Source organism: Rhinoraja longicauda, chromosome 31, assembly GCF_053455715.1.
Source record: "Rhinoraja longicauda isolate Sanriku21f chromosome 31, sRhiLon1.1, whole genome shotgun sequence".
Lineage (NCBI taxonomy): Eukaryota > Metazoa > Chordata > Chondrichthyes > Rajiformes > Arhynchobatidae > Rhinoraja > Rhinoraja longicauda.
Genome location: NC_135983.1, coordinates 14508514 through 14522438, shown reverse-complemented (window position 1 = coordinate 14522438; position 13925 = coordinate 14508514). Strand labels below are relative to the sequence as shown.

The window sequence follows — 13925 nt, the reverse complement described above, 5'->3', positions numbered from 1 at the left end:
AACAAATGACAGGCTGGTTATTTTAATATCTGCCATAGGAAACTACTATTAAAGACGTTATTCTTGACGCTAAGACTATATGATAACCAGGCAGAGTCAATCGTTTTTTGAGAGGGAAATTATGTTTGAGCAATTTGTTTGAAATCTCAAATGACATTTCATGGACAAATGGCAACGGTGGATGTACAATACACATCCCAAGGTGCCACATCAAAGATTATTGTAGAAAAAGACAGTGTAGAAGGTAACAAATTGACATGGACAGACAATAGACTGGCTGACAGGGGTAAGCATAGACATAGAACATAGAAAATAGGTGCAGGAGGAGGCCATTTGGCCCTTCGAGCCAGCACCGCTGGCTAATCACAATGAATGGCGGTGCTGGCTCGAAGGGCCAAATGGCCTCCTCCTGCACCTATTTTCTATGTTCTATGAATAGGTCTTCTTTTGGTTGGCAAGATGCCCACCATAGAAACAGGTTCCATGTTCTGAACATTTTACAATTTGTATATTTGGCTTGAGTGAAGGCATTTATGGTATAATTTCACGGAATTTACACATGGCACATCAGATCAATCAAATTTCACTCACTTTTGGCATTAGATTTACTAATACATCACACGATTACCTATAGATCATTCAGCTCTACCCATACAATGTTCAAAATCTGCCACTGTTATGACCAAGAAAAGTGTTAGCATTTATAATTTATTGGATTTTATACAATGTGAAAATAAAGGTTTTAAACAAAGTTTTTTTGTACAAATATTTTTATCTGTTTTTAAAGTTCGTTTTGAGACTTTCAACTGATTTGGGCATGGACACAAAGTTGGAGAACTGGCAACTGGTTGAACTTCCAGAGTACTGGCTCCTCAGATCACTGCAGTGTTTGGACATTGGAACTGTTGAGATATGAATGGTATTCGTGGGTAAATCATTGTTGGATCTGATGGCATTTTACAGTGTGTTGGCCACTAACTGAAAATCTTAAAAAGTATTTTCACCCCCTTGAAACTAAAAACAATTAAAACACCAAACTACAGCCACACGACCTGAATAAACAAAACTGTTAATCTTGTATTTACATTACATTACCATCTGGGCTGATTGCAATCCAATCTAACAATTCTACCGATTGTATTCCAATAATTGATAGGAATCAGTATTCACATACAGCAAGTCGATAAATGTCAGCATCACCAGCAGAATGCTCAGAATCAGTTTTTCCCCCAGAAAAATTAGCGAATCACATACGGCTTATGTCATTTTAGAAACCAGTTTTAATAAGTAAACAAAGCAAACATTCAACATCTGTTATAGTATCCATTATTCTACAGGGCGCATAGAATAGAAAAAAAGGTCACAAATATCTAGCTCTCAAACTGAAGGACTATTCATATAATGCCCAAAGATGCCAAATTTTGTTTTCATTACTCTGCAAGACTGGCAGATCTAACATTGTAATTTGATTAACACAAGTCATTATCAATATATTCCAGTACTGTACCAGTTCAGACATGCGTACCACACACACACTGTACAGTGTTTACATTCCTAAACTAAATAGCCCACCAGACATTTTCAGAAAAGTGTTCACTGAAGGCAATTCTTTCAGATCCACTAAATATTGGAACTTTTACAATTATATACACAATGTCTGGCCAGTTGCTATTATGAGGCAAATCTTTGGGTTAATCATTATATACATATTGCCCACAATCCAAATCAACTGATGCACACATGGTCTAAATGATTATTGAGCAGCTGGCCAGCACAAATGTGTTCTTGGCTGGAAACAGCTGGTGTTTCAGAGCAAACAGTCCACTATTTACATTTCAGAGTAATTTTTTGATTTACATTGTTCAAAATCCTTTTATTATCAATGAAATATAATAACAAGAGACATTCACAATGACAAGAAATTATAGGAACTTTCTAAAAAGTCATAGCTGATGAGTGCTGGGATTAAATTGCAGATTTTGTGAATCCTGTCGCAACCCAATCTTTTAAAATAAATCCAATGAAAGAACAAAGTGTGCACTTATAACTTGCTACCACACTTCAAAAATCTCTAACAGTATCCTAGGGTTCAGGAAAATGCACTACTTTGAAATGTGTTATGTGTTTGATAAACATAGTTAAACTTCTGGAGACTCTTGGTACCATGATCCATGCTGAGAAAGGCTGATGCCTTAAAACTAGTGATTAAATGTCTGGAACTTGTGCAAGTGTTACGACTAAGGATTCCATCTGTGCCACAGAATTGTTTTCAAACAAGGTTTCAATACTGATGACATCATTGATAAGCTGCTGGTGCTTCAGTTGAAGTGATCCAATGTTTATGATTGTGTTTTGGTTGACCACGAGCCATGCTGCCCAGGCAAGCCGAGGAACCATGAGGGCATTTGCATATATTCAAGTGGCCGTCAGAACGAGCAGTGACTGAAGGCTTAGAGCAGGTTAGCTGGCTGTCAAGCACTAATCAACAGCAAAAAATGCAAAATGCGATGAATACAAAATAATGCTTATTTCCAATAAAAAAACATCCTTTCAGCGTATAACCCTATTATTTGTACACCAATGATCATATTTTGTTCGAAACACGTTTTGTATCAGCCGTGCATGAAAACATTACAGTCAAACATATTGAGAGAATATGTCACTTTTGCTGTCTATATCCTTTCTTTGTTTCCTGTCCATTATGAATGTGTCTGCGGGAATCTGAAGAGTTGTTGAACCTGTGCACTGTACCCGAACCACTGCCAGGCACAGAGGTCCCAGTAGAAGAGACCAGGCCATAGTTGGGAGAAGAAGCATCACTGGCTCCAGAAGCAGAATTCCGTGCAGTCTGTCCAGTGTGTGAAGAACATGTCGTTCCATGTCCACTACTGGATGGAGTTGGACCTGGCGGCATCAAGTCACTAGATTTTGAAAGAGAGCAGCTGGCTTTTAAATGTCGCTGAATTTCTTCTCGACGGGCCAATCTCGGATCCCTGCACTTGGACTGAACCGATCGCTCTGATCTACCGGATGTTGGAGGCAGTGCAACAGTGTTTGATGCCTCAGGCTGTACACTAACCGAAGCTTGCGTCTGATACGGCTGTTGCCGTGCTGCTGGTATAGAAGGGATTGGAAGTTGGGGAATCTGTACACTGCGGAAATCACTTAACTGACCTGGCGCTGTTTTCAAGCTAAAATCTTCACTCCTGGATTTTTTTAGAACAGGAGCCACAGCAGGTTCCCTCTCATTTGTCAGTGCACACGGATCAGAAATGATTTTATGGAGAGCAGGTCTTGGTTTTATGATTTTTTTACAGTCCTTCTTGTACTCCCTTTCACACGTCTTCACAATGGCTCCCCTTTTCTTCGCATCCTGTATCAAAGCATTCCAATCTTTGTCTTCCTAAAATAGATAGGAGAGTGGAAAAGGACAACATATTCTCAATTTTTGAACAGTCATAAAAGTGCTGTGACATTTGGCCCATCAAGCGCATGTCAGTCCACCCTTCTCCTCTTCCCTCACTGATTTTTTTTCTTCCTCCTGGCACACAGATGCCTGCAGTGGGTACAAGTCTGCCCCAACACCACACAAGAGCAGGCATCTTGAAACCAAGAAAATCCAGACAGTGGTCAGCAGGATTAATGAAAGGAGAGAAGGCAGGTACAGGTTAGTAGAAACATAGAAAATAGGTGCAGGAGTAGGCCATTCGGCCCTTCGAGCCTGCACCGCCATTCAATATGATCATGGCTGATCATCCAGCTCAGTAGCCTGTACCTGCCTTCTCTCCATACCCCCTGATCCCTTTAGCAAAAAGGGCCACATCTAACTCCCTCTTAAATATAGCCAATGAACTGGCCTCAACTACCTTCTGTGGCAGAGAATTCCACAGACTCACCACTCTCTGTGTGAAGAAATGTTTTCTCATCTCGGTCCTAAAAGACTTCCCCTTATCCTTAAGCTGTGACCCCTGGTTCTGGACTCCCCCAACATCGGGAACAATCTTCCCGCATCTAGCCTCTCCAACCCCTTAAGAATTTTATATGTTTCTATAAGATCCCCCCTCAGTCTTCTAAATTCCAGCGAGTACAAGCCCAGTCTATCCAGTCTTTCCTCATATGAAAGTCCCGCCATCCCAGGGATCAATCTGGTGAACCTTCTCTGTACTCCCTCTAAGGCAAGAACGTCTTTCCTCAGGTTAGGAGACCAAAACTGCACACAATACTCCAGGTGCGGTCTCACCAAGGCCCTGTACAACTGCAGCAGAACCTCCCTGCTCCTAAACTCAAATCCTCTTGCTATGAATGCCAACATACCATTCGCTTTCTTCACTGCCTGCTGCACCTGCATGCTTGCTTTCAATGACTGGTGCACCATGACACCCAGGTCACGTTGCATCTCCCCTTCTCCCAATCGGTCACCATTCAGGTAATACTCTGCTTTCCTGTTCTTGCCGCCAAAGTGGATAACCTCACATTTATCCACATTATATTGCATCTGCCATGCATTTGCCCACTCGCCTAATCTATCCAAGTCATTCTGCAGCCTCCTAGCATCCTCCTCGCAGCTAACACTGCCACCCAGCTTCGTGTCGTCCGCAAACTTAGAGATGTTGCATTCAATTCCCTCGTCCAAATCATTAATATACACTGTAAATAACTGGGGTCCCAGCACTGAGCCTTGCGGTACCCCACTAGTCACTGCCTGCCATTCCGAAAAGGACCCGTTTATTCCTACTCTTTGCTTCCTGTCCGCCAATCAATTTTCTATCCACCTCAACACTGAACCCTCAATACCGTGTGCTTTAAGTTTGTACACCAATCTCCTATGTGGGACCTTGTCGAAGGCCTTCTGAAAGTCCAGATATAACACATCGACTGGTTCTCCCTTATCCACTCTACTAGTTACATCCTCGAAAAATTCTATAAGATTCGTCAGACATGATTTGCCTTTGGTAAATCCATGCTGACTTTGTCCGATGATTTCACCACTTTCCAAATGTGATGCTATCACATCTTTAATAACTGACTCTAGCATTTTCCCCACTACCGATGTTAGGCTAACTGGTCTATAATTCCCCGTTTTCTCTCTCCCTCCCTTTTTAAAAAGTGGGGTTACATTAGCTACCCTCCAGTCCTCAGGAACTACTCCAGAATCTAAAGAGTTTTGAAAAATTATCACTAATGCATCCATTATTTCTGAGGCTACTTCCTTAAGCACTCTGGGATGCAGCCTAGATGATCTGAGCTGGATGATCAGCCATGATCATATTGAATGGCGGTGCAGGCTCGAAGGGCTGAATGGCCTACTCCAGCACCTATTTTCTATGTTTCTATGAGGGGTTATCTCATGGAGATGTAAAAGATCAAGAAATGAACAGGTTATATGCATAGTCTTTTACCCAGAGTAGGGGAATCAAGAATCAGAGGATGTAGTTTTAAGGTGAGTGGGAAAAGACAATAGAATTTGAGTGGCAACTTTTTAGAAAAACACTAAGTGTGGTAGGGATATGGAATCAACTGCCTTAGGAGATAGTTTTAAAAACATTTGGACAGGTACATGGATAGGGTAGATTTAGAGGGATGTGGGCCAAATGCAGGCAGCTAGGACAAATGCGAGCAAGTTGGGCTGAAAGTTCTGTGCCACGCTGTATAACTCAATGACTGCAACTTCTAAGCATGCAAATTAATTAAAAGATTATTCTCCAAAAGGGGTAACATGGGTTGCTGCATTCAGAGTTTCAATACAATTTTGTTTAACGTATGCAGAATAGAAAAGTGTTTATTTCTATAATTATGAGGGAACCACAAATACTCAAGTGAGAAAGTACTGAGATCAACTGCGAACTAACCATAAGTGTCTTCAAATGTCCCAGAATGAACAGACTTGAACGAGCCCGGGTTATTGTAACATTCATTCGCTGTCGATCTGCTAAGAATCTGCAGAAATGTCAAATATAACAATAATCATTATCAGCAACTCTAATTCTTTTGAATGAATGCATAAATGTAAACACCAGTGCCAAGTTTATTTTTAAAAACAAGGTGTTTTCTCAAACTGGGTGTCCATTAGGTTTATCACATGTTCAATATCACAAAATGCTCTAATGTCAATTCTTCACAAAATGAACGTTTTTCGAAGGGAAGTGATGTTTAAGGCGAGCCCTGGAAGCATTGAGATTTACAAAGGACTTGGAGGAGAGGGCTTTGAAAAAAATAGAATAAATCAAGCCAAAAATGCTAATTTTTCTTATGCTAATTTATACAAATATATATGTATGCATTTTTGTCCTGTACACACAACATGCAAACTTAGCAGTGTTGACCTCCATATGACACCAGACTTGTGATATAAGATACTCAATGAAAAAGCTGCTGTATTGACAATGTAAAATGCAGTGCTACCAGCGAGGATAATTCTGAAGTGTAATGGATCTACAATTCTAAACATGAATATTGATAAATGTAACCTTTAATATTGTATCACATGTGAAACTAATGCCATTTTCTAATGAGAGAATGAATGGAGAATTGAGGGGATTCCCCTCACTACTGAGCAACTGTATAAGCCTCCTGCTGAAAATCTGTGGAAATGTTCTGGGTCTAATCTCACAAGAGTATGCTCATAATTCTCACAATATGGAAAGGACAGTGTGAAAAATCAGCTCAAATCTTGCATTTGGTTCAGTCTTCACGCTGTACATTTTCTGAGATGGAATGGGGAAAATGTGTCTTTGCATTTTACTGTACAATCACTTTTTTTGCCAGAGAAATAAAATATGAAAGTAAGGTAGTCCTTAGAGGTAAATTAATATGTTGTGGACCAGGCAGGAAACTGGACGATGTGTGTGTGTGTGTGTGTGTGAGGGGGAAGGAGGAGGGAAACAGTAAGATATCAAAGAAAAATCACTTTACCCAATGGATTGAAGACTGTTTGCCCTAACACAGCTAACAATAATACAATCCTTTTCACATCCTTGGAACCCATCCACAGTGCCAACTATTACTGTTCTGGAAATTGAAAAAAAAATGTTTGGAATATCAGTGTATTTTATTGCATTTAAACACTATAATCATAGATTTATACAAGATGGCTTACAGTGAATAAATCTACTTCTTTCCAGATGACCAAATATGCACAAATTAAATACATGCTTTAAAACTCTTTTATTGTCAAGTGTACCAATTAAGGTACAGTGATATGCAAATTACCATGCAGCCATACTAAAAAAAAGCAACAAGACACACAACTACATAAAAGTTAACATAAACATCCACCACTGCGGATTCCCCACATTCCTCACTGTGATGGAAGGCAATAAAGTTCAATCCTCTTCCTCTATATTGCCCCTGCGTCGGGTGCGATCGCAGCCCCCGCGTCAAGTGCGATCGAAGCCCCCAAAGTTGGTCTCTAACCAGAGGCCATGAGCTCTACGATATTAAAGACGGCAGGCTCCCGCGGTTGGAACTCCAAGGTCGATCCCTGGAAAGTGATCGCTAGCTCCACGATGGCAAGTCCGCAGGCTCTCACGGTTGGAGCTCCCGAAGTTGGTCTCCAGCAAAGGTCAGTGTTAGGCCGCAGTGCGGACGGAGATGCAATACAGAAAAAAATTGCATCTCCGTCGAGGTAAGAGATTTAAAAAAGTTTGCCCCAATCTCCCCCACCCCAACATAAAACAAGCTAAACACTAAAAACATACATTTAATAATAATAATAATAATAATATTCATTTATTGTCATTGCAACGAGTACATACTATTAAAACAACAAAGGAAGAGACAGACAGACTGTTAGTGATGCAGCTATTGCTGGCGCCATCGGTGGTGACAAAAACAAGGAGGGTGCATGGGACAGATATAGGCAGCTGGGATCAAGTGAATCCCTGGAGGAGTTTTGGGAACTAAGGAGTAAAGTGAAAAAGGAGATCAGAAGGACAAAAAGGGGCCGGGAGATAGCTCTGGCAGGTAGCATTAAGGACAATCCCAAAAGATTTTAAATACACAAGGGGGAAAGGGTAACCAGAGAGAGTGGGACCTCTCAGGAATCAAAGCAGTCAGTCACCTCTGTGTGGAGCTACAAGAAATGGGCAGTGTCCTCAATGAGGATTTCTCCTCTGTATTTACTCAGTAGGACGGAGGAACTTGGGGCAGTCAATGGAAGTGTCTTGAGAGCAGTCAGTGTTACTGTCAAATAAGTACTGAAGGTACTGTCGTGTATGAAGGTAGACAAATCTCCAGGGCCTGAGCAGATATGTCTGTGGACATTGCAGGAAACTAGAGGAAATTGTGAGAGCCCCAGGTTAAATTTATGAGTCGTCCTTAGATATAGGAGAGGTGCCGGAAGACTGGAGGGTGGCAAATGTTGTCCCTCTTTTCAAGAAGGGCTGCAGGAAAAATCCTGGGAACTATAGGCCGGAGAGCTTAACATCTGTAGTTGGAAAGTTACTAGAGAGTATTCTGATTTTTTAGATTTAGATTTAGAGATACAGCGCGGAAACAGGCCCTTCGGCCCACCGGGTCCGTGCCGCCCAGCGATCCCCGCACATTAACACTATCCTACAACCACTAGGGACAATTTATACATTTGCCCAGCCAATTAACCTACAAACCTGTACGTCTTTGGAGTGTGGGAGGAAACCGAAGATCTCGGAGAAAAACCACGCAGGTCACGGGGAGAACGTACAAACTCCGTACAGTACAGCACCCGTAGTCAGGATCGAACCCGAGTCTCTGGCGCTACATTCGCTGTAAGGCAGCAACTCTACCGCTGCGCCACCGTGCCTATTCTGAGGGATAGTTATACAGATATTTGGATGGGCAAGGACTGATTAGGGATAGTCAGCATGATTTTGTACGTGGGAGGTCGTGTCTCACAAATCTGATAGATTTTTTTGAAGATGTGACCAAAAACGTTGTTGAGGGCAGAGCTGTAGATTTGGTATACATGGATTTCAGTAAGGCATTTGACAAGGTTCTCGCATGGGTTCCAAGGAGAGATAGGGGAATGGATAGCAAAATGGCTCCAAGGAAGGAAGCAGAGGCTGATGGTGGAAGGTTGCTTCTCGGACTGGAGGCCTGTGATTAGTGGTGTGCCTCATTGTTCGGTGCTAAGCCCGTTACTGTTTGTCATCTACATCAATGATTTGGATGAGAACATACATGGCAAGATTAGCAAATTTGCTAATGATACAAAAGTGGGTTGTTTTGCAGATAGTGAAGATGGTTGTGAAAGATTGCAGCAGGATCTGGATCGATTGCTCAGGTGGACTGAGGAATGGTTGATTGAATTTAATACACAGAAGTGGGAGGTGTTACATTTTGGGACGTCTAACAAAGGCAGGACCTACACAGTGAATGGTAGGCCTCTGGGGAGTGTTGTAGAGCAGAGGGATCTAGGAGTGCAGGTGCATGGTTCCTTGAAGGTCAAGTCGCAGGTAGATAAAGTGGTCAAAAAAGGCTTTTGGCACATTGGCCTTCATCAGTCAGATTATTGAGTATAGAAGTTGGGAGGTCATGTTGCAGTTATATAAAATGTTGGTGAGACAGCATTTAGAATATTGTGTCCCGTTCTGGGCAGCATGTTATAAGAAAGATATTGTCAAGCTTTAAAGGGTTCAGAGAAGATTTATGAGGATGTTGCCCGGACTAGAGGATGTGAGCTATAGGGAGAGGTTAAGTAGGCTGGGTCTCTATTCCTTGGAGTGCAGGAGGATGAGGGGTGATCTTATAGAGGTGTACAAAATCATGAGAGGAATAGATCGGGTAGATGCACAGAGCCTCTTGCCCAGCGAAGGGGAATTGAAGACCAGAGGACATAGGTTCAAGGTGAAGGGGAAAAGATTTATTAGGAATCTGAGGGTTAACTTTTTCACACAATGGGTGGTGGGTGTATGGAACAAGCTGCAAGATGAGGTCGTTGAGGCTGGGACTATCCTAACGTTTAAGAAACAGTTAGAGGGGTACATGAAATAGTACAGGTTTGGAGGGTTGTGGACCAAGCGCAGGCTGGTGGGATGAGTGTAGCTGGGACATGTTGGCCAGTGTGGGCAATCAATTCTTTTCTGTGTGAGTCCAATGTGAAGACATGGACTCCAAGCTGATCTGACATTGGATGGACAATGGACATTATCCAATAGCCCAATGTCCATTATTTATGTGGAAGCATCGTAATTCAGTATCAGGAAGCTATTAAGGGCACAGCTCCCATTGTGGAAGCAGATTATAGTCTCAACAACAACGAGAGCCACTAGAAAATGACCAGGGCAGACTCACTCACCTTTATCATTGGGAAGTACGGAGGTGTATGTTAATGTCCCCTTTACATCCCCAGATATGGTCTCTATTTTTCAGCTTTTTAAGGATAAACTGGAACTGTCAGGAGTGTCTTAAAAGATAGTTTGAACCAAATCTAAATTTTGCACGAGAAGACTTAAATGAGTTTCACTTTGACTTGAATTTTCAGAAGGTTCTCAGAAAGAAAATCTGATTTCATTGCAGGTTGCTGTGACATTGGAGGGCCGAAAAGGCCTGTTTCCGGCTGTATATATATGATATGATATGATAAGTCAGATGCTTCTACCCAAAGGGAAAACCAGATTCAAAACTGCAGAAAGGGGAAGCCACTGGAAGTCAGTTAACAGGTGCAGTACGGAGACTAGATTAGTCCATCTACCACAACTTAACAAGGCATGTACACTTTGAAATAGCTCAGGGATTTGACTACATGTTGCTCTAGAGCAACACTTTCATTAATCTGAACAAGTGGGACAAAAGGAACAGAGACAGATTCAGGCCACATTAAGCCAGGGTCAAAAGAGGCAGAGGAAATGGCAAAATAATGGCCATGCAACAATGTATGTGCTAAAATACAATTTCAGTGTGCCACTGCCATTGCAGATTTCGCCTGGAAAAGTGTAGAGGACTGCATGCTAAAGTCGTCAATCTGTGTGCTTTCCATCCAGAAACAATGGATAAATTAAAAGATTCACACTCTTTCTTGAAGTAAATTTCTGAGGCCTTTAAGTCAGGTGACCTTGACCTTTGTATGAAATCTGGGTGCAACCTTTGCAAAGCCATCAGGGACACCAATACACAGTAACAGTCCACACTAGAGCCCTAGTCTAACCACAAGACACTCGTCGATTGCAGGCTATAATGGGCTGTAAAGTGAAGACGGCCGGAATCAATGGAACAACATATTCCTCTCCGATGAACTCAATGCATTCTATGTTCGCTTTCATCAGGGAATCAGTGAAATTAGGGCACTCACCCCAAAAATCTTGCGTACACCTCTACCCAGTCATTGTTGAATATATCAGATTAGCCTTCCTGTGAAGGAACCCGCAGAACCTGCATGGACCAGCTGGCAGGAGTATTCACACATCTTTAACCACTCCCTACTCCAATGTGAGGTTTTCATTTGCTTTAAGAAACCATTATCACCCCAGTGCCAAAGGAAAATAAGATGTAGTGCTTTAATTACTACCAACCAGGGTCCAGACATCCACCATCATGAAGTAATTCGAGAGACTGGACATGGCGCACATTAATTCCAGCCTTCCAGACAGCTTATATCCACTATAATTCCCCGCCTGCTGAACAGGTCCATGCAGGTATCATCTCTCTGACCCCACACTCACTGCTGGAACATCTGAATAGGAAGGATATCTACGTCAGACTCCAATTTATTGACTACAGCTCAATACCATAATTCCAACTAATCTAATTTCCAAACTCCAGTCCGAGGACTTAGCACCCCTTCTGCCACTGGATCTTCGACTTCCTGACCTATAAACCATAGTGAGGCCAGGTGAAAAACATCCTCCATGGTAATCCTCAACACCTGTTCCTTGCACGGTCTTGTTTTTAGCCCCTTACTATTTTGCTATACACTTACGACTGTGGCCAAATTCTACTCCAACTCCAACGTCTGGATCTCAAGCAATCATAACATGGAGTACAGGAAGGAAATTTAGTAACAGTGTCAGGACACCTACTCTCCCTGAACGTCAGCAAAAGGAAGAATCCATCATTGACTTCAGGAAGTGGAGTGCAGTACACACCCGTCTGTATCAATGATAGCGAAGGTCAACAGTTACAAGTTTCTGGGCATAAACATTACCAACAATCTGCCTTGGTACAATTGCAATGACACAATGGTCAAGAAAGCACACTAACACCTCTACTTTCTCAGAAGGCTGGGGAAATTCAGCATGTCTCCAACAGGTCTTTCCAAGTCTGAAGAAGGGTCTCGACCCGAAACGTCACCCATTCCTTCTCTGCTGCCTGACCTGCTGAGTTACTCCAGCATTTTGTGAAATAAATTTCCAACTTTTATAGATGCATCATAGAAAGCATCCTAGCAAATGCATCACTGTATAGTATGGCAATCGATCTGCCCAAAACTACATGAAATTGCTGAGAGCTGTAAACACTGCACAGTCCATCGCACAAACCAGTCTCTTCTTCATTGACTCAGTCTTCAATTCCTACTGCCTTGGGAAAGTAGTCAACATAATCAAGGATCCCTCCTACCCTGTTATAGTCTCTTCTGTCTCCAGCCAGGCAGAAGTCACAAATGTTTGAAAGCATGCAACACCCGACTAAAGTTTCTTCCCGCTGTTATCAGACTCTTGAATAATCCTCTCACAGGCTGAGATTATTTTTTGATCTCCCAACATGCCTCACTGCAGCACTAACCCTTCCATTGTAGCTGTAACACAATATAATACATTAGGTTTTTTTCTCTTTTGTTCTACCTGATGTATACACCTATGCATGATATTGTCAGATCTCCCTCGATGGAATACAAAACAAAGTTTTTCCACTGTCTATTGGTACATGTGACAATAATAAACTAAACAAATCAAACTGAAATGTGAAAATGATCTTATAACATATAACATATAACAACTACAGCATGGAAACAGGCCTGTCCGGCCCTACCAGTCCACGCCGACCATTCTCCCTGACCTAGTCTGATCTACCTGCACTCAGACCATAACCCTCCAATCCCCTCCTATCCATATACCTATCCAATTTACTCTTAAATAATAAAATCGAGCCAGCCTCCACCACTTCCACCGGAAGCCCATTCCATACAGCCACAACCCTCTGAGTAAAGAAGTTCCCCCTCATGTTACCCCTAAACCTTTGTCCCTCAATTCTGAAGCTATGTCCCCTTGTTGGAATCTTCCCCACTCTCAAAGGGAAAAGCCTACCCACGTCAACTCTGTCCGTCCCTCTCAAAATTTTAAAAACCTCTATCAAGTCCCCCCTCAACCTTCTACGCTCCAAAGAATAAAGACCCAACCTGTTCAACCTCTCTCTGTAGCCTAAGTGCTGAAACCCAGGCAACATTCTAGTAAATCTCCTCTGTACCCTCTCCATTTTGTCGACATCCTTCCTATAATTTGGCGACCAGAACTGCACACCATACTCCAGATTTGGCCTCACCAATGCCCTGTACAATTTCAACATTACATCCCAACTTCTATACTCGATGCTCTGATTTATAAAGGCAAGCATACCAAACGCCTTCTTCACCACCCTATCCACATGAGATTCCACCTTCAGGGAACAATGCACAGTTATTCCCAGATCCCTCTGTTCCACTGCATTCCTCAATTCCCTACCATTTACCCTGTACGTCCTATTTTGATTTGTCCTACCAAAATGCAGCACCTCACACTTATCAGCATTAAACTCCATCTGCCATCTTTCAGCCCACCCTTCCAAAAGGCCCAAGTCTCTCTGTAGACTTTGAAAATCTACCTCACTATCAACTACTCCACCTATCTTAGTATCATCTGCATATTTACTAATCCAATTTGCCACACCATCATCCAGATCATTAATGTAAATGACAAACAACAGTGGACCCAACACAGATCCTTGGGGCACTCCACTAGACACTGGCCTCCAACCTG

General features: G+C 42.2%; 1 protein-coding gene across 1 annotated transcript in view; it reads right to left on the bottom strand.

Moving 5' to 3' along the window:
• Nucleotides 1-1282: 1282 nt before the first annotated feature.
• The window catches only part of setx (senataxin), an 89364-nt gene continuing 76721 nt past the window's right edge, over nt 1283-13925 (bottom strand). The window contains exons 23-25 of the mRNA XM_078425907.1: nt 6913-7008; nt 5850-5937; nt 1283-3403 (exon numbers count right to left, since the gene is read on the bottom strand). Of these exons, the coding sequence (XP_078282033.1) occupies nt 2660-3403; nt 5850-5937; nt 6913-7008 (928 nt within the window). The 3' untranslated portion in view covers nt 1283-2659. The remainder of the gene's footprint in view (nt 3404-5849; nt 5938-6912; nt 7009-13925) is intronic.